This window comes from Rhipicephalus microplus, chromosome X, assembly GCF_043290135.1.
Source record: "Rhipicephalus microplus isolate Deutch F79 chromosome X, USDA_Rmic, whole genome shotgun sequence".
Lineage (NCBI taxonomy): Eukaryota > Metazoa > Arthropoda > Arachnida > Ixodida > Ixodidae > Rhipicephalus > Rhipicephalus microplus.
The window spans coordinates 195285023-195310500 of NC_134710.1; the positions used below are offsets into that span (position 1 = coordinate 195285023).

The 25478-nt window shown below is 43.8% G+C and overlaps 1 protein-coding gene across 8 annotated transcripts in view; it reads right to left on the reverse strand.

The window, feature by feature from the left end:
• vir (VIR_N domain-containing protein) overlaps nucleotides 1-25478 on the reverse strand; it is a 431173-nt gene that overhangs the window by 94909 nt on the left and 310786 nt on the right. For all 8 annotated transcript variants that reach the window (XR_012887826.1, XM_075881178.1, XM_075881177.1 and 5 more), the window contains 3 exons: nucleotides 20733-20997; nucleotides 17034-17069; nucleotides 8567-8614 (listed from right to left, as the gene is read on the reverse strand). Coding sequence is in view for 7 of the 8 variants with exons in the window: in XM_075881178.1 (XP_075737293.1) it covers nucleotides 8567-8614; nucleotides 17034-17069; nucleotides 20733-20997 (349 nt within the window). In the remaining variant the exon portion in view is untranslated. The remainder of the gene's footprint in view (nucleotides 1-8566; nucleotides 8615-17033; nucleotides 17070-20732; nucleotides 20998-25478) is intronic.

Here is a 25478-nt window from a genome sequence, read left to right on the forward strand (position 1 = left end):
AGTGAAGCATGCCTGGTGAGAATGAGTCTTAAGTTATGATGACACCATAGAATAGGAGTGTTATATTAGCACCGATACCTCGCCGGCGCCCTTGGTCCCAAGGGCTGGGAGACAAGTGCTCTCTTTGGATGTAGCATCCGCAGCACCAGCCTCCTTTCAGAGGCCATGCTACCGATCACTTGAGTAGATAACATGGAAAGTATTTACTTCCTTTAAGAATGCATTCAATGCATTATATTTAAAAAGAGGTTCGCGACCAATAAACATAGCTGGGTGAAGGGGTATGTGTTCCTTGTACGCTAGTAGAAAATGTTTTTTCCTGTAAGCCTCTAGCTCAGAGCGTTCAAGGAGTATGTGAAGTACGGTAAGTGGACGGCCACATCTGTGACAGCTGGGTGGGTCACCACCGGACAAAAGGTGTGTGTGCGTGCTGTGTGTGTCCTATTCTAAGCCGACAGAGACCGACCTCTGTATGGCGTGTTTTCAACGTGGGTGGCCAGTTACCGAGGTATGGTTTAATCAAGTGTAGCTCGTTATGAGTTAGTTGATCCCATAACTTCTGCCAGTAAGCCCTGAGCTTTTTCCGTATGTTTGGTTTTAGGTCCATTATAGGGACAGCAACTGAAGAGTTGGCAGAGCTTCCGTTAATTGATGTGGCGAGCTGGTCGGCCAACACATTTCCTTCGATCTCGCGATGTCCTGGCACCCAGCACACGACGATATGTTGCTTGGAAGTATAGGCCGTGCAGAGTATTGAATAGAGGGATATAATTATAGGGTTTCTGTGTTTTTAAAGATTTTTCAACGCTTTTACGACATTCAGGGAGTCTGTGTATATAACTACCCTTGGCGTATTCAATTCTTTGATGTGTTTAACGGCTACGAATAACGCGTAAGCCTCGGCTGTAAAAATGCTTGTGCTGGTGGACAGAACGCAGACATCCGAGAAGGATGGGCCGACCGCCGCATAGTACACGCCAGTATGGGACTTGGATGCATCAGTATAATATTCTGGACAGTCATATTTATGTTGCAGCTCTAAGAAATACATCCGAATGTGTATGGGGGAGGCATGCTTTGTGACAGCCACGAAAGATGTGTCACAGTCTATAACCTGCCACTGCCATGGCGGGAGCCGCAGAGCGAGGGGGCTGAGGTGGTATTCAAGCAATGGGACATCTGTTTCTTCAGCTAGGTCTCTAACACGCAGCGAGAAAGGGCGTGCCATTGCGGGTCGATTGTAAAAAAGTTGAGAGCTGGACAGGTCGTTGATGGTGGAATATGCAGGTTGCTCACTGTTCGCATTTACTTTAAGGAAATATATGAACGAAAAATATGTTCTCTGCAGATGGAGTGACCACTCGTCCGATTCTACATAAAGGCTTTCTACTGGGCTTGTTCTAAAGGCGCCTGTGGACAGGCGAATGCCTTGATGATGAACAGGGTCCAACATTTTCAGAGCGCTTGGCGTGGCAGAGTGATAGACTATTGCCCCATACTCAAGACGTGAGCGTATAATGCTTCTATACAGATTCATGAGGCACTTTCTGTCGCTGCCCCACGTTGTACGTGACAGCACCTTTAGGATATTAATTGTTTTCAAGCATTTATTTTTAAGATGTTTTATGTGCGGTACAAAGGTTAACTTCGCATCTAAAATTATACCTAGAAACTTATGTTCTGAGTTTACGGGTAGACGCTCACCCTTAACGACCAGTTCAGGATCAGGGTGCAAGCCTCTTTTTCGTGAAAAAAGGACACAGGTGCTTTTCTGTGGGTTCAGTTTGAACCCGTTTTCATCAGCCCATTTGGATACCTTGTTAAGGGCGAGCTGAAACTGTCGCTCACAGATCCCAAGAGAACGCGACTGAAAACCTATCTGCACATCGTCGACATATGTTAAATAAAAGATATTACGTGGAATGTACAGACGGAGAGAATTAATTTTTATAAAAAAGAGCGTACAGCTGAGCACCCCACCCTGTGGCACTCCGGTTTCCTGTACAAATGATCGGGACAGAACATTGCTCACTCTAACGCGGAATGTACGATCAGACAGATAGCTTTCAATGACGCTGAACATATTACCGTGTATACCTATGTGTGAGAGGTCTCTCAATATTCCAAACCTCCACGTAGTATCGTAGGCCTTCTCCATGTCGAGGAACACAGATAAGAAAAACTGATTATGAACAAAAGCCTCATGTATGTGTGCCTCGATACGTATAAGATGGTCGGTGGTAGATCGGCCCTCTCTAAACCCGCACTTGTATGGGTCGAGCAATTTGTTTCTAAGTAGTGGAGTAAGTGGCAATTAATCATTTTTTCAAATAGTTTGCAGAGGCAGCTTGTTAACGCTATAGGTCTGTAACTTGATACAGTAGAGGGATCCTTTCCCTGCTTCAAAATTAGAATTATAACAGCCTTCTTCCAGGAGGAGGGGATCACACCTGAAAACCATATGCGATTATAAAGAGAGAGGAGGGTTTCTTTAGTTTCGGAGGGTAGTTCCTTCAGCATCGCGTACATTACGTTGTCAGAACCTGGGGTAGATGTATTACAGCAGCTGAGTGCTGTTTGCAGTTCTGCTAAGCAGAATGATGCATTACCGTATTTACTCGATTCTACCGCGCCCTCGATTGTAACGTGCACCCGATTTCCACCGCGAAAAAAAAAAAAAAAAAAAAAACGTAAGACATCAATTGCAACGCGCACCCATTTCTCTCGCTGGCCCGCACGATCACACCACTCGAAAAAACGACTCCTTTCGGGAGCGCCTTCCATTTAAATATGAGGTACGAGCGAAGCTTGTGCCAATCTGACGTGTAACAGAGCATTGCCGTCACTGTAGTTTTACCGTGGACCGATGTCAGCACGCAAACTGCTTCGCCCCCTTCTTCTCGACGGTTGTGGTGCCAGGCATGTCGAAGTAAAGAGGCGTCTGATCGGCATTCCCGATTTGCCCAAGCAGGTAGCCGTTGTTGTGTCGCAAGTTTATGACGAACCTCTGAAAACTGTGAAGCTTTTCATCGTACTCCTCCGCAAAACTTTTCGCATATGCATGTTCCCCTTTGGAGGAAAACGCCTTTCCTCTTCATAAAGTTAGTTAGCCAGCACCTGCTCGCTTTAAACTGGCTCTGCATTAGACCGTTTTCTAAGACTAATTGCATAGCCCGCACATGTCGTCACGGGCCACTGTGCCGCTCGCTGCTCAAGCACATACTCGCCGAGCAGCTCTTCAATTTGCGGAAACCGACCCTGCTGTGGTCCACTGAAGCCTTCGCGTGAACCTTTGCTGTCGACAATCTTCTGCTTTTGTTTCCGCCGGTCCCGCACGCACGTTTCGGGAACTCCGAACGACCGCGATGCGGCCCGATTTCCGTCTGTTTCTGCACACGCGATGACTTTTCTTTTAAAAGCGGCATCGTGGTGCACTCGAGTTTTTGGAGTCGGCCCATCCACGCCGTCGATTCAAATGCACTACTAGATGACGAACTCCTCAGCACACGTACGAAGTGCCGCACATGGGAAACACATAGGCAGAAATGGCCGACGCGCTATGCCGACGCACGTAGGGGGCGGCCATTTTGGATTTGCCGATGGCAATAGATTGACCGTAATTTTTTTGTTCGTACTCGATTCTAACGCGCATGCGATTTATGAACTCGCTTAACCGGAAAAAAGGTGCGCGTTAGATTCGAGTAATTACGGTATATGCCTCATTTCTTGCGGATTTTCTTTCTAACTTTTGTTTTTCTATTCGTACCTTGTAATTCTGGAAGGATTCGGAGTAGTGTGACGAGCTCGATATGTGTTCAAAATGTGTGCCAAGAAAGTTGGCTTGATCCTCCAAGCTTTCCCCGAGGCTATTTACTAGTGGAAGGGAATACGTTTGTTGGCCCTTAATTTTCTTTACCTTATTCCACACTTTTCCCTCATCTGTGTACGAGTTTATACTCGATATAAACTTTGTCCAGTTCTCTCGTCTAGCTTGTCGACGCGTTCTCCTTGCCTGCGATTTGACCCGCTTGAAATTTTCTAGGTTTTCTGCCGTAGGAGAATCGCAAAGCAACGCCCATGCTTTGTTCTGAGTGGTCCGTGCTTTCCTGCATGCGTCGTTCCACCATGGGACTCGCCGTTTAGAAGACATGCCGCTTGTTTTGGCAATACATTTAGATGCGGCATCAAGTATAAAAGCTGTAAAATACGTGACAGCGTCATCTATGGTCAGGGCAGACAGCTCAGTCCATGACATGTGTGTAAGAGTTCTATACCCTTCCCAATCAGCTGAGTTAATTTTCCATCGAGGAACCTGCGGGGGTAGTTGATCTTTGTTCGGCGCACTCACCCAGGATGATTGGGAAGTGGTCACTCCCATAAGGGTTTTTAAGAATGTTCCACTTAAAAACAGGTAAAAGGGACGGTGATGAAATGCTAAGATCTATGGAGGAGTACGTGTTGTTTTCAAGGCTAAAATACGTAGGCTCCTTTATATTTAAAAGACATAAGCTAGAAGAGAAAAGGAGCTGCTCAATGAGACATCCTCGCGCATCACAGTGAGCATCACAGGACATTGTGTGCATTAAATTCACCTAGAACCAGAAACGGCTCTGGAAGTTCATCTATTAATGATTCTAGATCACGTCTGTGTAGCTGTTGATGCGGTGGTATGTACACAGAACATATGGTAATGAGTTTGTTAAAAAGTACAGCTCGAATGGCCACTGCCTCAAGGGCCGTTTGGAGCTTCAAATGCTGGCATGCTATACTACGATCAGCTATAATGGCTACACCGCAGATGGTACGACAGCATCCTCCCGGTCTTTTCGGAAAATAATATATTGTCGTAGGAAGTCCTTGTGCTTAGGAGTTAAGTGCGTTTCTTGCACACATAGCACTTTCGCGTTAAACTTACTCAGAAGTTCTTGGACATCATCTAAATTTCTAAGTATTCCCCTTACGTTCCACTGTATAATTTTGTCCATAGTGAGGAAAAAAAAAGGGAAAAAGTTCTGTGTGCAGAGAAGATGGAGATTAGCTCATTTTACAGGGCCTTTGTCAGGCCCTGTAATCGGCGTTCTGTCTTTTTTGGGGCGGTCGAGAGAAGCTCGCCGCTCCTTCGGCGCTTCCTGCGCCGTTTGGCTTGAACTGGTGTCCATAGCCTCTTGCGAGGCACTGGACGCTCGCTCTAAAGAGCGATATGTGCGTCGCTTAGACTTCGCCTCGATCGACGAAGTCTTTGTCCCCACCGAGCTGGGGTTTGATGAAGCCCCCTTGGCCTCGCGATTGCCCTAGGTGCTGCCAGAGCTTGTAGAGGTCACTGGTGTGGACAGGCTGAATGTGGGCAGGGCAGCGCTGGCTGCTCCCGCCGTAGGGGCTTGTGGCATTGGCCTCGGCACGCTAGGCGCGGTCCGGGCAACTGCCAAGGGCCTTTGTGGTGCCGCCCCTCGTTGCACCACTTCGGCAAAAGGTGTTTTTAGTGCTAATGATAACGAGACCCGTTGTCTTGCTTCCCTGAATGTGATTTTTCCTTAACTTTCATGGTTATTATTTCTTTTTCTCTTTTCCAGGCTGGGCACGCTCTGGAGTATGCGGGGTGACTACCTTCGCAGTTAGCACAGAGGACCTCATCATGACTACATTCATCAGCACTGTGGCCAGTTGTGCCACACTTAGCACACATCAGCTGTCCTCGGCAGCTCTGGGATGCATGACCAAATCGCTGGCATTTGAAACAACGTCTCAGGTTTGGAATGAAGGGTCGGACATGGAGTTTTACATAGCCAGTTTCGAGAGTCTCAGGTAAAGTGGTTGAGTTGAAGGTGAGTATAAAGTGCTTTGTTGCTATTTCATTGTTGTTACGTCTGATTTTGATGCGCTGGCCATGTATTACACCTTGGTCCTTCCATCCATCAAAGAGCCCTTCTTCACTCAGTGTCATCAAATCTTCGTCCGATACCACGCCCTTCACTGTATTCATGGTACGGTGTGCGCTCACAGAGACGGGGATGTTACCAAAGGCTACGAGGTGCGAGAGTTTATTGTACTGTTCCTTGTCTTTTAATTCGAGAAGCAGATCTCCACTTGCCATCTTCGTGGCCTTATAACCGGTTCCAATGGTCTCTCTCAAGCACTTGGCCACAAGGAAGGGTGAGATTGTTCTAGCTTTTGTAGATGATTGTTCGCAGTGGAGGACATGGTATTTTGGGAAAGTTTCTCTGTTTTTGGGCCAAAGTAGTAAAGTTGAATCGGTGCGTACCCTTTTCGAAGCACGATCAGTTAAAGAGGGGGTCGAGGATCCCATGAGAAAATGTGTATTTTTCGGTAACGGCGCCTACCACCCACCATGGAGTCCAACGAGGGGACGTGGCAGAGCATGTGGGCATGTCTGCGCAACGCCAGCAGTACGCAGTTACTATAACCCAATATGGTTTACCCTAGTTTGGATAGCCACATAAGGTTAACCCTTGCCGCCAGGAAAAACGGAAGTAAATTGAAGAGAGGAGAGATCAGGAAAGATTGAAAGTAAAAGGGAAAGGCGAAGATGAAGAGAGGCAGAGACAGGAAAAGGCGACTGCCGGTTTTCCCTGGGTGGGTCAGCCCAGGGGTGCCGTCTACGTGAAGCCGGGACCAAAGGGGTGTGTTGCCTCCGCCGAGGGGCCTTAAAGGTCCAATCACCCGGCGTCGGCTCAACCCCCAGGATCCCCTTTTCCCCGGACACGGCAAAGCCATGCACGGCTAGGCGTGGGAGGGAGCCGAAACCCCCCCGTTAGCTCGGGTCCGTGGTGTCGCTACACACCAAACGCCTACTTGCGCAGGCGCCCCTGCGGGGCCACCACAATCATGAAAAATTCAGAATACTTTGTGGAGAAGCACAAGCGCCCATGGATCCTTATCCTTCTACGGCAGCGTAGTTGCGAGGACATGTCTGTCAATGAAACAAGTCAATGAAGCCTCTTGCCAAGGGACAGAAATTAGAGCAAAAAGACGGGGCACCCCGCGGCTGGCGCACGCTATTCCCTTTTCCTGGCTCACAGAATGGGTTTCCCTCCCTCAGGGAAGGAACCAACCCTCGTCATGGAGGGGGAAATCGGGACGGTGTAGAAAACGAGCGTGCCAATAGCGGGACGCCCTCTATGGCACCGGCCACCAAGGAGGGAGGACAACCACCAGATACCCTATCCCTTGCGAGCCAAGGCGATAGAAGACGAAAGGCGTAAGTGTCTACCCTTTTGTAATTTTCTTAGAGAGAACAGTACCTCTATGTGACAAATAAATGCTGTTGCTAACGAAGCAATAAGGGTTGTTTTGTTTACCTAGCCTGCTGCCATATTCGCCCAAACTCGTGTAGATGCGATGACTCGAGCTACCGAAAGGGGACGTTAATCGTGCACGGTACGAGTGTATGTAGCTGGAACTATAGCTAGGCCTCTACGTCAGCCGTGCATAGGGTGGACCCCCTTCAACTTAAATGGCTGATCTGCGCGCACTTATCAAAATGACGAAAAACTGTTGGCAAAACCTTGTGTCGTTAGCCAGTTGAGCGGTGCAGTAAACTTTTACGTTGCAAAATGTTATCACTGTACACATTAACCGGAAGGCATAAGACAACCACAACAGCTTAAGCAGTCCATGAATGCACTAGCCTCTATGATACTCCGTCGGGCATTTGTCACAACTACGTTTTGACCATTTGTATGTTTAAAAAGGGTACATACTAACGAGGTTTGACTATAATTAGGTATCTGGCATGGTCTGTATGCATCGCACTCATAAACTCTCAAAATGCAATAACCTCAAGTGTTCATCACAGAGGCATAGTTAAAGTTGATGCAGTATCTTTCTCACAATGTTCTGTGAGAGCGTTGCACAGCGCATTGAAGCTCCATACGTAGTTTCTGTGCATAGCTTTCACGCAGAGTGCGATTAAGCATTGTTTCACATGAAGGAAGCACTACTGAGCTTCTTGGAATAGTATTTTAGCAATGCAAATTCATCTAATACCTTTCTGTATCTCTTTATGAAGAAACAGCTTATGTTCGCCAGGCACAATGTTTTGTTGTTGCCACTTGGCATTTTTCTTGCAATAACTTTACACAGAGAATACAATATCCTGGTATTCACGATAAGGTGCTGTGCTTGCATCGCAATTCATGGTGTGCTTCGCTGTGCACCATCAGGAGTCATGCACTGCAACTGAACTTTTTTACCAAATCTCTCGTTACTGCTGAACTTTTGACAGTGGATAATGCCTTTCATAAAACGTACAACTTATGCATCGTGTAACTTATTCTAGTGATCATCATTTTGTCAGCAATAGAAGCTGTAGCCAATGATTGTGTACTATTGAAGCCGACCATCTTTGCAACAAATTAGTTCAAGTACTTAACATTGCAAAGTTGGGAAGTCTGCATCACTAGAATATAATTCTGGTTAATTCTGAGACTGTGGAGAATTTCAACAGAAAACAATCTGACATGGTCTGCTGATTTTTATCGTATAGAGATTTCACTGCACTCAGTTCTTGAAGCAGTATGGAAATAAATGTGTCAAGTGCTGCTCTTACCGAGTCTCCAATTTCTGGTGACTTCTTTAATTCTTCCTGATATTCTTCCTGAGGAAAAAAAATGAACAAACAACACAAAACATTAATTTTCGAAATCCCAAAAATTCGCTACTTCAATATGGAAGCAACCACTACTGCAGCACCACATGTAGGACAGAGGAAAAAGAAGAATTTGGAAGGATGCTTCAGCTTTGCATTTATAATAGGTCACCGCCCTCGAAAAAAAGTTTTGCAGTTTCTGTCCAAAAGTTATAATTATGGTTTTGGCTTGTAGGACTTAGTTGAATTTAAAGTTTTTAATAATGAAACTGCAAAATGCGTAAACATTTAAATTAAAAAAAAATTAAAATAGGCCAGAACATGCATGTTGCGCCAACAGTAATAACTACAATACGAAATGCTTGGTGCAATTCAAACGCGACTTGGCAGGTCAAGACACTACCCTGTGCATCTAACCACCATCATCACCACAATATATGGTGCGTTTTCATAAAAACACTGAAAAGGTTTATATTTGGCAGGTTTGTTTTGTAGACAATTAGCCATAGTGCTAACATGTAGTGCTCGTTTTCAATAATTCTGCTTCAATGCACTGTTCTACTTAAATAGAAAATGTATGAAAAATTTCATGTGTAAATATTCATTGTAAAGGAAGTTATCACTGTTGGCATAAGTGTAATATGCAAATAATCATGTTTTTTAGAAAAATGGCTTTAAATATTTGATTCAAATGTTCATATAATTTAAAAACTGTCAATACGATTGAAATTCACCCTGGTCAAAGTTTGGGACATACTTTGAAGCAACACAATCTTCTTTTGATTGAACTGAAACGCATACATTTTCTTTTAGCTCGTTTTGCATCTTCAGATGACTCATTCACATGCGTCCCAGCAGCTGAAATCATGATAGTATATTGATTTTATAACTTGCGTTGATGCCTCTTTTTCGTGGTATACTTCGTTATATTACATGAAGTACAACAACTTTCTTTTTTAAAGGGGCCCTTTAACGCTTGAAAACATTAGTGCTGACTGCATAACTCGTAGTGGCGCTCCCCAGAACTATTGCAAGCAGAAATGACAACAGAAGGCGCACACCTGTGATTGTACAAATGCAACATTAAATGTTATCACAGCATTGCATCAAAATAGGAATTACTGTTGCCTTTCATTTTTCTTTAGCATGGTTTTTCACTGAACGCCGAAGAGAATAAAGCTATCCGACTTTTTCAGCTCGAAAACTGCAAAGCCAGTCAAAGAATGTGCTGAACCCGACGGTGCTGGAGAAAATGCGCCGGGGATGCTTCTAGCACTCTTGTTTGAAGAAACTAAAAAAAAAAATGTAAGAGTGTTGAGATATAGATGCCATCGCAAAAAGAAAGATCAGTAAAGCTACAAAACATTGTAGAAGCATTTGCAAGCTGCCTTGTCTCGCACGTGTCGTTCCCTCTTCAAGTACCACATTCTTTTTTACCACAGCAACAGCATCCTAAATACGTTGGACATAACGGCCAATATGGCATGCAAACTACCTGTATGATAAGGGTTTCAGTTTATTTCATTGCGCAGCCTTCCAACGTCACAGGGCGAGAGAAACACGGTCAGGTGAGCCCATGAAAATCGAGTTGAGGGTAAGCATCTATTTCGTTGTATTTTGATATCTCTACACCGAATAACTTTGCACTGCGTGCCCCTATTGCTGCCGTTCTTGTGACACTTATCTCTTATGCCTTCAGTGTAATCAACCAACTAGAAAAACATGTGAAATAATGAGATCATGAAAAGTGTTTGAGGGACCCTTAAAGGTGAGAACCAAGTCAAAGAGGTGAAGGTGGTGTACTAAAAACCACAAATAGCCGAGCCAAAACGCTTGCAACTTGCAACTTGAGCAACAGAGTGGCGTAGAAGTGTAGTGGCCATTTAAAAATAAAGCCACAACGTCATTTTCCACAAGCTTTAGAATGTTCCTTGACTACTTAGCTGTATGTATTATGTCTAACAAAAAAACACATATGATGATATGGCATGCATTGTGGAATCGAAAACCTTCAGTTTCAATTTAGAGTGCAACCAAGGTATGTGTGCGTGTGTGTGTGTGTAAAAATTATCATAACTTTTGAACAGCTTGAGCTAACTTTATCATTCTTCTTCCTAAATATTCCCGAGTAGACAAGAATTATGAATACTTCAAATCCGAAAAATTCATTTTTTTTTTTTCAGAAAAGTGGGTTTTTTAAAGGTGGTGAGCTACCTTTAAAGAGTAATAAAACACTTTTGCAAGTAATCGTCAAATGAGCTTTGTGTTGAAGTTTATTATCTCAGTCATTAATTGCCACAAGAATATTTCAGATCTGTCAAGAACAGCGTAGTTACAAGGACTCAACGCATGCTTTTAATTGTTCCTCTGTTCTCTCATCCTAACGAGCCCACTGGAAGCTTTACAGAGAGGGATGACATAGTGGGAGCGTGCATGAAAAAATGCGATCACTTTCTCTTGTGAATCCTGTGCTTGCTAGTGAGGATAGCTCATACTGTTAGCCGACTACAGAGTACAGTGCTGGCATGTGGTGGCAGCCCATATAAAGAAGTGCATCTGCTCCCCACGCTGCTCATGATTCATGTTGGTAATTGGACAATAGCATGCAACCTATTTTTCGATGTCGAACAATAAGTGCTGGCAGATCTAAAGAAAGTGAGCACAGGCCTGTGTTTGAAAAGAGGGCACCTGAGAAAATGCCCACTTTGTTCTCCTTTGCAGGCACAGCTGTAAGATTCAGCCAAGCAAAGCTGTTCAGAACAGTGTCTGCCTTCCGCTGGGTGTGTTTTTAGATGCAAAGCAGCTCTGTGTGACACTGTTCGCACATGTCTCCATGCCAACGCGCCGCAACACGCTCCCCTCGCCGCAGGTGTTGGGGCAGTGCCAAGTACGTCACGCCTTCCCTCGCAGTATACAGTGACGTCACCATCTCCCTAGCCTGCTGCACGCTCGCCGCGTGTCACCTTTCTCTCACTTCACCCTCTCCACCACTAGCAACGCTCGAGCACACATCACGTGAACACTCTTTCGGCTCGTTTATCTGCGATAGAGGGGACGCTGAAAAGCGAAGTTCCTTCGCCTGCCGAAACATGCACCGAAGCGACTTGGGCTGGCCGGACCGTCGCCGGCGTAGCAAGGGTTAACCGAGCCGATAGCATTCATGAATGGCAACGTCGTACCTGCAACACCGACGAGGCGCGACCCAGGGAAGCTGAACGCAAACGTCGGCAGTGGAAGACCAACGACACCGATGAGGTGCGAGTCAAGCACGCCGATCGCGTTCAAAAATGGAGACAGCGTGCAGGTAACACCAGCGAGACGCAAGCCAAGGAAGCAGAGTGGATGTGCCTACAGCAGAAGGCCAATGTCAGTGCATCCTCGACGTTGTCGTCATCAGCTACGTCTCGAAAACGCCGCACGCCCTTCGCCGAAGCACCTGCTCGCAAGCGCAGGACTCCGCCAACCGATCCGGAGGCGACCTAGAAGAACAATCCCGAACCTCTCTAAGGCGCTCCTGCTACGAGTGCGTTAGCGTGCAAGTCGGTGATGTTGTGAACCTCGCTCCCAACCTGCCGAAGGAACAGGTTCAGAGCTGTCTGGAGGAGATGCTGATTGATCGCGGCGAGGCGTGTCGACACGTGCCTCTTATAGTCGCGAGAGACTTCAACGCTGATGTTAGCGGAGGAGGATGGGAATGGCTCGTCGATGATAAGCGCGACATGCACTCGCTGCAGTGCGTGTCGGCGGAACAGAAACTACCCACCACGATAAGGGGAATGTGCATCATCTGGTCTTTGAGCTCGATGATGAATGTCTGCAGGAACATCTCAGCGTGCACTTCACCGATCACAAGGCCGTGATAGTCAAGGCGAAACGCGCCGCAGCTCCGGTCAAGCGCCCGTGTCCACTTAGAAGAAACGACAAGACCTACACCAGCCATTGTTCCAAACAAATCTTCTAGTACTCACCGCAGCACCCGCGTTAGCACCGTTCAGCTCGCGATGCCAATTGTGCGCAATGTCGCATCCCATCAGAATTCCCTTTGAGAAGATGTCGATATTTTCACCAAGCTAAAGGGGAAATTCATGACTACTACATTAAAAGTGCAACACGATAGCATTATGAGCCTCCGTTCTCATAGCTATGTCCTCTGCTTGCTTTGCTTCACTTTCAATGGAACCTCAACTGTGCTGTGAGGGAAGAAACATCTCTGCACCCGATAAACTCTGCTCGTGTGCCTATTGCAATTACAGTTGTGAAGTACCCCTTACCAGTACTATGTGAAGCAATAATATGCCTGTGTAGCTATGCATTTCTTAGAAGCTGTGGCTGATACTGATGATGAATTATAGCTCAGCCTTCTGTAATCGTAGCTTTCTCTTCACAGCTTTCAATCACCCATTCGTTAAACAATTCACATGGTGTGATAACTGGCAATATTCTATGCTTCTGCCCTAGACTACACACTTCATCTGTTGGAGACTCTTTGGCTGACATGACAACCTTATAGGGTCTTTCTCCAAAGCAGTTTCAATCACTGGTGTGGCCATGTGGAAGAGTCCTTGACTGCTATGCAGCATACCAGGATTCAATTCTGGCTAAAAGCTCATTTACAATTTCTTACATACATAAAATTTTTGCTCACAAACAGCAATTTTTTGCTCCCAACCAAGACTGCCATATATGACGACATAACATTTAAGATGATACAGGCTCTTAAACACTATCGCATTAAAACATGTATGTAGGGATTGTAAGTTAAGTTTTCAGCACCAGCATGTTCTTCCTACCTTACCCAATTTAGTATAATTCAACATCTTGGCCTGTTTTAGATCGTTGAATTCGTAGCAACAAAAGTGTGGCGGGTCCAACATGAGCTCTTGAACTTAATAGTGCACACTGGAAACAATCGTTGATGAAATGCCTAGTGCATTTAAAATACCATATGTATGCTTTCAGTTAAAATAGATTATTTTTTGCCTTGCATTCACCGGCATCCGGCCAGGGCTTTTTCATGACTACAGCAAAACCGTACTGATATGGAGCACAATATTCCATAGCTGAAATACAATATGGACAATGCACAAAATATTAGCTGTTTCAAATGCATTCATGGGTCACTGTTGGTCACATGTTCGCACAAGCGGCTACCTTAGTCCCTGTTATTCCATAGCTGAAATACAATATGGACAATGTACAAAACATTAGCAGCTGCAAATGCATCCGTGGGTCACTGTTGGTCACATGCTCGCACAAGTGGCTACCTTAGCCCCTGTTGTGGCAGATCTAGTGAAACAGCAGCCAGCACCATTGTATGCTAATAGACCGTAATGACTAGGTCACAATTAAACCCGCTACTATGGTGCATCATTCTTTATCGCTTGCCGCGTCAAGTGGGCCGGCCTAGTAAGTACCAAGAAGAGACTAGGAAGCGTGGAAGGGCTTAACACCAGCCAGTTGGACTTTAACAGCCCACTGGTTTGTTCTCTTGAGCATGGGTTTTCCCACTTGGTTCCGCAATACCCAGGGGTTCTGTGAAGAACATCTGATCATCTTTGGGTTCCGCGAGCAAGCGGAACACGCTACTGTTTTACTTCCATTGGAAATTCATTTATTTCGACGAGCAAATCCACATTAAATTCTACATTTAACAAAGCCATTGCATGTTGTATCTGCACATGATGTGTCTGCGGGTAGCTAGAGACTCGTATGAGAGCAAAACTAAAGGCCAGTCGTCTAGTGCACACCATTAAACTTTCACAGTCTACGGACTCATGATAACAGAATGCAAGAAACGCTGGTTATTTATGCTTGTGAGCGCTCAAAGCAGTTTGCACGACATTACCGGGAACTTCAGAGCTCTATTCATGGCTCATGGTTCACAGGTGACAACATGGCATATTTTTATTATGTGAAGTAACTTGTCACTGCTCCATGTCAGTTTTGTAACTAAAACGTGTAGCAAGTACTTTGATACGTGGTAGACGCGTTGCTTCATGTCAGCTGTGGGCTACACGACCAACTTAGGCTTCACTTTATGACCAGTGTACAGGTTGAAGACCGTTTTGCAGTGCGAGTGGCATGGCTCCTTTTTTTGTTTTACAAGAAATAAAACAGGCCACTGTACATTCAGTGCTTCGTTTGCTTGTACCCATTGCTTAGACTGCGCAATGCATGAAGCATCCAGTGTATGGCCGGTGGCAATTTACACGACTTGCAGAGCGGCTGCGAGGGGAATCGCATGTCTACAAAATATTGAGAGCACATCATTGATGGCGACGGCTTCCGAAGAACACGCCAGTGTGGGCAGTGTGTAAATACTGTGATTGCGCGCATTGAGAGGCACTATCATCTCCATCCTCCCTCACCCGCTTTCGAATGTCTTTATGCACAACAAATAATTGGTGGTTTCGTCACACTCTGGAAAAGCCATTGGAGTTCCTCAAGGCCAGACAGCTTGCTCAAGTGTTTCAAGCTAGTTTGCGAGATGTGAACACCTGAGGCTTCACTGCATTGTCTGAAGCCTTCAAAGACCACTGGTTTACGTTCATAGTAACCAAAGCTTCATACCAGGGTCAGATGAATGAGGTCTAAAGCTGGTTTATGTGCAATACAACCGTACAATCAAGCAACTTCAGTAAACCCAAGAGCAACTATTTTACCATCAAGCAACTTTGATTTCAATGCTACGCAGTAGGGAGTTTTCAAATTTGTTTCATTTGGTTCAATGGTAAAAGCTTACTTCAACATATTTATCATGCCCAAAAATGTAATGTATACTATACAGTAAACCCTCATAACAATAATTTTATGCAAAACATTTCTGAATTTTAAGTATTTTGTCCTAAATACAATGTATACGCTTTATAATGAATCATTCAAGGTGCAGTGGTGCTAGACTCTGCTTTTCACAAGCCATTAGCATATTATGAAGATTCTCTAACAGTTATACCTTAATAAAAATGTTGCTAGGATTGGTAATTTACTTTGCTATATAAAACATTATTAAGTTGAATTTTATGCATAGTATAGTCTCTCAAACATTCACTCATACACAGAATGTGCCGCAAAAATATTATTCAGATAATACAGCAACATGAAGAATAGAAATGGTAAGTTGAAGAACGTAAGAATTCTTTTTATTGAATGTAAGACCAGGCGACTACGACTTGATGATGCACCAGCACGTTCACGAACTAAATAACATTTAGCATGTTCACTTAATTAAATCACTTGCTGTCCACTCCATCTGATGAACACGCAACATAGAAAACCATAGTACACCACTAAAATAAAATAGCTTTGGTCTAAAATCACATGAAGGCAAGATAAAAATGAGAATCATGTCACCTCCCTTTATGGTGGCTCTGTTTTCTATTTTACGAAAACACGTGTGAGAACAGCCTTGTGAATCTTGTCACCCCTATGTACTGGAGGAACTAAATTCTTGTAAGTTGGTTTTGTCAAGCAGTGCCACGGGTAATTGCAAGCAGCTCTAAAAAATATGTCGGCTACTTGAAATTTGTTGCAGCAGTGCATTTACTCAAAAAAAAAAAAAAAAAAAGAAAGCTACATAGTGGTAAAATAGCCTGTTAGCTCTGACTGCTTTTACTGAGCAATTATTCTATTCTTCAGAGTCCAGAATAGCTACTTTCAAGTTTCAAATCATGTAAACTGAGCTCTCTGATAACTTATAACAAATGGCAATATCGACATTCTAGCTGGATAAGGCCACTTTACGTTACTAGCCTCGCTGGCAATGTTAACTTCCTGAACTACTGCAATAGCTTGCAACATATGTGAGAGGTCGAGTTTAATAACCTCTCTATGGCTCCTGCTCCTTATTACTTGACACACCCCCATTTTCAAAAGCATAGGATCCCTGGCTTAGCAGAAATTTCAATTCAGTTCCATGTTCTTGCTCTGCAGCAAGAGCAAAACTTCTTTATATTGAAACCATGGATAAAAACACATTGTTATTTTGAGGCTAAAAATACATGGTCTATGAACATGAAGCTATGAAAGTTAAACTGCTTCATTAAATCAAAGCTTAAATGTACAATGTGGATATTGTTTCGAATTATTATTAGTATCTCAAATTTCTACCTTATGCATCTTATGAATTTTTGATCTTGTGCATTAAACTGCACACATGAAAAATATTTTTTTTTCATTTGTAATATGTAAAAAATTACTTGCTTGTCTTATTTTTTTTTCAAAAGTGGTCACCATGAAGAATATAATTGTGGAGTCGAATTCACAATTCTGAGAAGGCACATTCCCAAAAAATGTGGCTTTTGACGGGGGAATGACTACTGCTTATAACAAATTCTGTGTCAAATTTTGTGTCCTGTTCTAATGTTTTATAATTAAAAACTCTACTGAGTGTTTTCATACAAATAAGCAAACAAATGTATAGAATTCTCACCGCATCTTTAACTTCCGCCAGTTTCTTTAACTTTTTCTGAAAAATAAAAACGAAAAAAGAATCATTAAAAATTCCCCACAAGTATAACACATTGTTGAGCTATTTGGTGCATCGTATAATGGAAATGTATGTCCAGCCAAAAGAAATGACCACAGGAAATGGTGAAAAAGACGGGACAGCAGCTGGACTTTACAACTGTTCATTCAACGCAGCAGGGCTCAAATACAGCAAACTCTCGTTTATTCGAAGTCACTAGGACCATGAGCAATTTTTAAATTGAGTGGGTTTCTGAATTAACAAAACATACAAAAAGTGAGATGCAAGGAACTTGAAATTATTCAAAGTAATCAGGACTAGTTGTTTGTTGTGATGGCTAGTTAGCGGTTCTGAAGGTTATGTTTTCCAGCAATACCCGGCCACAATTTCTCCACAAACAAGGGGGAAACTTTAGGCCTAGCTGCTGCCGCTACAAAAAAAAAACATTGTTATCAACTAAAATGCAAACCTGTAAAAAAACAAGACATCTTCACTGCAACACAGTTGTGACACACAGGCATGCCACCTGCTCCTCGCTGCGTCAGCACAACTTTTATGTGACCATTTGCCCATTCTTTCTGGTAAAATAAAGAATTCAATAATGAACAATGTGATGAAATTCACAATGTGTTTTGGCTAGAAAACATAATCATTAAAGCTTTTGAACCGAGCTTTTGAAGTAGGCTTTGCAGGCATGACTTCCACCAGCAGTGCGAATGCGCATATTGCTGGAGCAACCGGTACTCAGGTTCGCATACATTGTGAATTCCGCCAGACTGTCCTTTATTTTTTTTCTTTATATTTTCAGAAAGAATAGATAAATCATGATGCGCTGATATTGAGAGAAGCATGCGACATGCTGCCCGCGCATCAGAACTGTGCTGCAGTGAAGCACATCTTGTTTTCTGCAGGCACAATTTAAGTTGACCGCAAGACCATTATATATATATATGGATGAAATAGAGGATCAGAGTTTCTTCCGGCTACTGTAATAAAAGTTATAAACTTCGAGAATAGTGCAGTATAGGAAACAAAACAATAAAATATTTATTTAATCCCAACAGTTTCGGCTGGTCCACCAGCCGAAACTGTTGGGATTAAATAAATATTTTATTGTTTTGTTTCCTATACTGCACTATTTTAGAAGTTTATAACTAATATATATATATATATATATATATATATATATATATATATATATATATATTTACTTTTCGTGCTGCAAGTAGCGAGGCAGGGGTACATCAGCTACCATTCATTATTATCGCTACAGTAAATTGCTTAGTGGCTCTTAAGGGCTGTGGTTTGAGTGAATTTGCAGCAAAATCGGGAATGGGCACATTGCACCCAATGTTTATGAATGAACCAGATTGGTACCGAGTGCTGCTTCAAATTATCTCCTCAAACTTACATTGTGAAATACAGGACGACAAAAATACTTTTAATTAAGCTGACTTTCAATATCACCAAGTTCGAAATAATGACGTTTTACTGTGCACAAAGTCTACGGTCACATGGCCAAGTAACAATCACTTTCAAATCACAAACAAAAAGTAAACCAAACCCAACATACACATGATTAAACCCAAACTAAATGCGGAGCACACATGCATCGACTATATATTGTAGATAACACCACCTTAGTATAGCTTTTTGTTACATCTTTTAGACTACCAAAAAGATTGCATAAAAAATTGATTCTTCCTGTGTAATGTTACATAGTTGTTGCAACAAGGATTGAAGTTGGATTAGGATTGAAGTTGTGCTAGAGGATGAGGCTATAAACACAGTGCACTGGACAAAGTGCACCACAAAGCTCACTTTAACTTATGTTCTTTTGCTGATATCAGCAAACGAGATTATTGAAGGGGCCCTGCTGCACTTTTTCGGCATGGTCACCACTGCTGATTGGTAGTCATCGCTCTAGAGAACATGCAAGCCAAACTATCCCCCCTCCCTGCATAGCTTTCAGGGCACTTCCTGGTACGAAAGGAAAAAAGCACTTAAGGAGAGACAGACATGCCTTGTGGAGACAGCTACTAGTCCACTTATACTGTGATTTTCATGCCTATAATATCATTATTTCAGCCGCTAAGACCCTTTATACAGTGCCTATTAGCTAAATCTGAGCCTAAATTGACGTTGAAATCTTATATTTTTTGCGACGCGCCCATTCCCTTTCATGTGTGCCAGTGTGACCATCTTGATATCATTTGAGAACTGTCTTTTGCCTTCAAACTCTGACCAGAACGGGCCCCATTCAGCCATTGGCAGCTTAAAAATGCGTGGCAAAAAGAGGTATCAGAGCGCCCTCCTATTCGCTACTTTGCGCATGCGACTTGAGCTTGCCCCCCTATTGATGGAGTCTCCTGGCTATCGTCTGCTGCACGTGAAGTGGAGGCAGCTGTGACAGAAGCAGTGCTCAAGTTCAACACAGGCAATGAAAGGGCATCGGAAGACATCATGAAAGAGCTGAGCCTAAACCCCAACTGGCAAAACGACAGGTGCATGACTGAAAAGGATCGAGGGCACACGGCAGCATCAGCCAAGAAGCGACAAGCAAATGAAAACATGCACCATCATTGAAAAAGCACCACAAAGGGGCTCAAAGTCACAAGGACTATATGCCCGGTGCATACTGAGCTTTTTCAAGTGCAGTTATGTAAAGAAATGAATTTTGTTTGTTTTTCTCAGTTTTCTCAAAACATGCTTTTTGGTCACTTGTTTGTCTGTCGGTTTGATATCTTATGATCCAGAACAGCTAGAGTAATAATTTTTTTGTTAACATAAAGCCCAATCTGTGTATTACAAAGTGCTGAGAGCAGAATTTCCATTTGCTGCCCATATAAATATAAAAGTTGTCAAATTTTTTGTATGTGATAGTCATGACATAACTCCTGAACTTTCATCATCTGCAGAATCACTGGTTCTTTGATTTGAAATCTGCTTGGAGCATGGCACTTATTGCTAATTGCACTGTCTAGCAATGCAATAATATTCACTCTTTGATAAGCACTTTCTTTCCCATTGTCCCAAAAGCAGAAAATAGCTCCACACACTATGTCCCCCTTAAAGCATACGGCAAGCCTCTGTAACTGCGCTTGTACTTCACGGATTCTAACAATTTTTGCAGCAGCTGACACGAGATGCAATATCCTCTTTAATGAAACCATTAGACGATTATGTAGAAAAATGTTGCAGGGCCCCTTTAGAGAGACTCAAACACATCTCTTGGAGTCACCTTTCAATACGTGCCATCAGTCTTAATTGGTCATGTATAAGTCAGCAGCTGACTTTTGTAACTGGCTTCTCCTATGCAATATCTCTGTGCCATACAAGTTACTCCATGCAATCAAGTATTTCCTTCTCTAAAAAGAGCCCTTTATTTACCCTTTAGCTTTTTCTTTAAGTGAATGGAACTCCTGATTAGTGTAACACATTTCAATGGTCCCTTGAGGTTCTGTTTAAGAAGAGCCCACAGTAGAAGACATTTATTTACTACATTTGCCACAATTTGATCAGTTTAGTTTGTAAAAGCTTTGTTGTTTAATGAGAAAAAGGGTGTTCTCGATAAATGTATATTTTGCATGCTGCTGTATTTTCAGCCTCGTACATTAGGTACAACCACATTTGGTACATGGAAAGCAAGTAAATCAATCCCACCATTATCATGGCATGCAGATTCTGCAGTGGATGCTTGTTTGGGTCTTTCCTCCTCTCCCAGGCTAAATGATTAGCCATGTCTGCGGCATTAAAGTGCAAAGTGCGCAGCTGCCCAAAAAACATCGCACCATCCAAGCTGCTCAGAGAGCGCAGCAGCTGCAATGATGCTGACAGCGATGACAGGAAGTCCGAGCTGTCCTTGCTGAAGCTCGTGCTCAAACGCTCAAACAGGAACCACAGGCTCAGCTGCTCCTTGTCCAGCGCTCTGGAAACACATTACATCAGCCTACTATGAAACATTGCCACCAAAAGAAGCACCTGAGCACAACCAAAATGCCATAATGTTGACCTTAAAAATGAAAATGCAAACCTGGGCACATATTCCTGCTATACTTGTCAAATGTTAATAGACAGTTATAGTTTAGTGGGAGAGCGGGCTTAGCGGGACGGTGGGATCGAAATGTGCATGCGCAGCACGTTATAAAAGCCTCGTACCCTGCACCGTGCGCATGCTATTCTTTAAACATAGCGTTACCGTGTTTGCATGATTTACGTAGTGTATGTAAATGTGGCAGCGGCTTTCAACGCTTGTCTCTAAGTGTAGGTGGGGGCAGATACACTTCTTTCGTAGAAAATGACTATGTAAAATGACTGCTTGTCTTCAGGTAGATTCGATGACTGAGTATTACGAATAAGTTAGCCTAGATTTTGAGATCATTTCCTATTTCGATTGCCCCTAGGCCTAACTAGATGATCGATGCAAACAAATCGGCAAGATAAAAATTTTCACGTTTGGTGCATAATTGATATTTATTTACTTTTACTATCATTAAAAACGCAGTAATATTGTTTCACCCGGTGATACAGACAAACATTCTTTTTTTTTTTTTTTCACTGTTCCTTAACTTTCCTTTCTGCTAGTTGGCGTCAACATCCCAGCCGGGGTAAAGCCCCTTGATCTTGGGAAAGTACCACCATCCAGTGTACTCGCTGCCGCGTGCTCGACCTCCTATCTCTTTCCTCGCCCCCCCCCCTTCACGTCCTCCCGGTCTCAGACACTTTTTCTGCCCGATGATTGGTCTCCTTCGCGGATGCTCTTGGAGACGCGTGAATCTTGTGCTTTGCCTGTGCCTTTTTTTTCGCTCGCGCCATTTTTCGCCGATGCTCTGCGTAACAAACGTAGTGTGCGCTTTGTTTTCGATACTTTGTGCAGGCGCTAAGTCGTGCTGTTGCACCTATGACTACAACAACCACAGTGAAAATGGTCACGCACTTTTTATGATACCCTCAGGTAAATGCAATGGCTTGCACAAGCAGCAGTGGCTGCATGTCCACAACTTGCGAAAAAAACTCCGGCCGGTCCAGGGAGCCTGTGAAGCGATCGGGAACCTTTGGTCCCTGACCCCGTTGGGGGTGCAGCCCTCGGTGGGTTCTTAGAAACCTTTTTTTCGAGGACGCAAATAAAGTTCATCTGTTTGTCTGTCTTATCAGCATATGTGTTTTTTAGGGGCGAAGCTCCTTGCGCCGTGGGTCGCATGACCCATGTCGTCGTAGTAGCAAGTCGCATTGCATTGGATCTCAATAAAAATGGTTTCACAGCGTATCCGCGGAGTGAATGATAATGAGTGGGACGAAGCGTCCGTCAGTCCGTCCATGCTTCTGTGCATCTGTGTATGCACCCATCCGTGCATCCATGCGTCCGTCTGTGCGTCCCTCCGTCCGCACGCTTCGCCCCACTCGTCATCATTCACCTCGTGGATATGCTATGATTTTTTTTCTCGGTTATTCGTGCATTGCTTCAAAGTGTAGTTGTCATCAATATGCTGAATTCCTTTGTTAGAAACAAAAAGAAAGTTGAATTGTTTAACCTTTTTATACAAAATTATGTCACGGAAAGTTGCCCTAAATGTACCTTGTTGCGTTCAGCCAGCCACTGCTAGGAATACCTGCCGTAAGCGTGATCGATTCTTGGCACCCATATTTGCACAAAGTAATGCTTACAAATACAGTTATTTTCCCAGAACAGTTCATGAATGCAATTCACTGCCTGATGAGATTTTTCCGGCTGACAATTTTACTATGTCGCTGGAACGTTGTCTACGTGGTGATTAGAGTGTTCAAATGTGTTATAAGTTTTGTTGCTGTTTCACAGACATGTGAGCTCTGTTAGCATATGGATACATATTTTTTTTTCTTGCTGTTACGAATCACTTGATGTTTCTTATGCTCCTCCTGTCTGGACCAAAATGCTGGTCTAAAGTGTGTCTAAGGAAATAAAAAAAATTAAAATATTCAGCTCATACTTCTTCACCTCGCACACACCTTGGCAATCGTCGAAAATGCAGAATTGTAGTCAGCTTTCGCTGCGAACAATTACGTGAAATGACACAGCTTCTCGATCGTGCTCTTTGCGACTGTTAGGATTGGTTTACGAGAATGTTTGTTGGCAAAAAAGAATAAATAGATGAATAGAGATGACACCAATTGGCACTCGTTTACATAAGGGTATTTATTTTGTTATTTGTTTTTTAACACATTTTGTTATTTGTTTTTTAACACAGAAATACAAAGGCACAACGAAAAAAAAAAAAAAAAAGCTCTAGCATGATGATAGCGAGTGAGCCATTTTCTACGAGACCGTGGCCGCAATCGTTTTGGTCACGCCTGCATCAGCATGTCTTTCATTCCCCAATAAGAAACTACATTATTTTTTATACCAGTGTCACATGGGTACTTCTGACTGAGATCAGTCAGTCTGGATAGGATTTTTAGGAGCAAAGCTCCTTAAGGCATAGGTCTATCTATCCCTTGTATGTATGTATGTAGTAGTAAGGCATAGGTCTATCTATCCCTTGTATGTATGTATGTAGTAGTACATAGCCACCGGTGGCACATACCCGCTCTAGAGCGGGTATGTGCCACAGGGGATGCGAGCTGGGAAATGGCAGTACTCGGAGTGTTCACTAGATGGACGCATGTACGGACGGACGAACTGACAGACAGACAGACGTATGGACGGACGGACTCACGGACAGATGCATGCACATACGGACGAACGCATGGATAGACCCAGGGATGGTCGCGCGGACGGACGGAAGCACGAACGGGTTGACGGACGCTTCGCCCCACTCATGATCATTCACTCCGTGAATATGCTGTGCTTTTTTTGGTCGCTATCGACCCGCAGATTGTGATGACATTCCTGGTACAGAGTTTTTCCTGTCGCAAGTAGCCCGATCGCTAGTTTCTTTGATAAAACATCCAAACACAGTTCTAATTAATCATTTTCTTATGTTTCTGTTATAGTGGTAGATGAGTCACCGTTGGCGACACTTAATTGTATTGGCATTGCTCAAAGGCCTTTTTCAGTTTGGAGACCACTGCAAAAAGCTAATTTTATGCCGAGAAGATGAACACATGGCTAAACGATCCACCACCCACGAAGTCATTGCAATATGTGAAGCTGTAAGTACCTGTGTCGTATACTGGCACACAAGCACGATAAAAAATCCGAACACACACGGACATGCCACAAGCGAAACTACATCAGATGCAATCGTACAGCTTGTTATCAAGCGGAAGAAAAACATCCGCATCGTAGAACGTCCCATAAAAACGTTTAATTAGCATGCCCCACTTATACAACCTTTTGAAGAAGCAAATTGCCCCGCCACGGTGGTCTAGTGGCTAAGGTACTCGGCTGCTGACCCGCAGGTCGCGGGTTCGAATCCAGGCTGCGGCAGCTGCATTTCCGATGGAGACGGTAATTTGTAGGCCCGTGTGCTCAGATTTAAGTGCATGTTAAAGAACCCCAGGTGGCCGAAATCTCCAGAGCCCTCCACTATGGCGTCTCTCATAATCATATGGTGGTTTCTTGGGAAGTTAAACCCCACATATCGCAGTCTCTCATAATCATATGGTGGTTTTTTGGGATGTTAAACCCCACATATCAATCAATGAAGAAGCAAATAATTTAATAAAAAATTGCCTCAGTGTTTTTAATTTTATTATCACATCATAAAACAATTTCAGCACTACTGTGGCGCGCAAGCTGCTGCGAATAACCCGCCTCCATTAAATTCTGCGGCGCGCCCGCGGCAGGGCCAGTGAAAAATGGCGTCCCGCGCCGCGCATACGGCAAGCAGGCGAGGAAAATCGAGGAGGAAACACGCGCATGAAGGAAAGTGTCGTTACTTTTCCAAGATCAAGGGGCTTTAAACTGGGGCACGTAAACCACGTAAACGCTATCCCGCTAAACTAAAAGGCAGTGTCCGCAACCAATATTTACAGCACAGTAGCGCTATTCCCTTAATCCTCGCTATCACACATTAAACTATAACTATCTAATGCCTCTTTAGACAAATGTGCCTCTGACATGTGGGGAAAAAAAAAGATGTTATGTTTAGCCATCTTATCAGATCTCTATTGTAGTTTGTGGAGGTAATGACACCCCCTGTAAAGTTGTTTGTGCCTCGTGGCACATGTGTCTCAGGCAAAAGCTGCATTCAGGGGTCGCAACTATAGCGCGATATGTGGCATTGTGTTCGCGAGCATAGATCACCGCTATCATCATCATGGTTGTTAGAGCGGTAGCGCCGGCGGTGACTTCTGGCGGCAGGCAAGGCTTGGTGGCGGCAGAGACAGAACAAGTGAGTCTCAATTACTGGCGGCAGTTGACGCGAATGGTTGTCTCTCGCGGTGTGTCCTCGGTGCATGGCACCGCGGGCCACTTATGGTGAGTCAAGC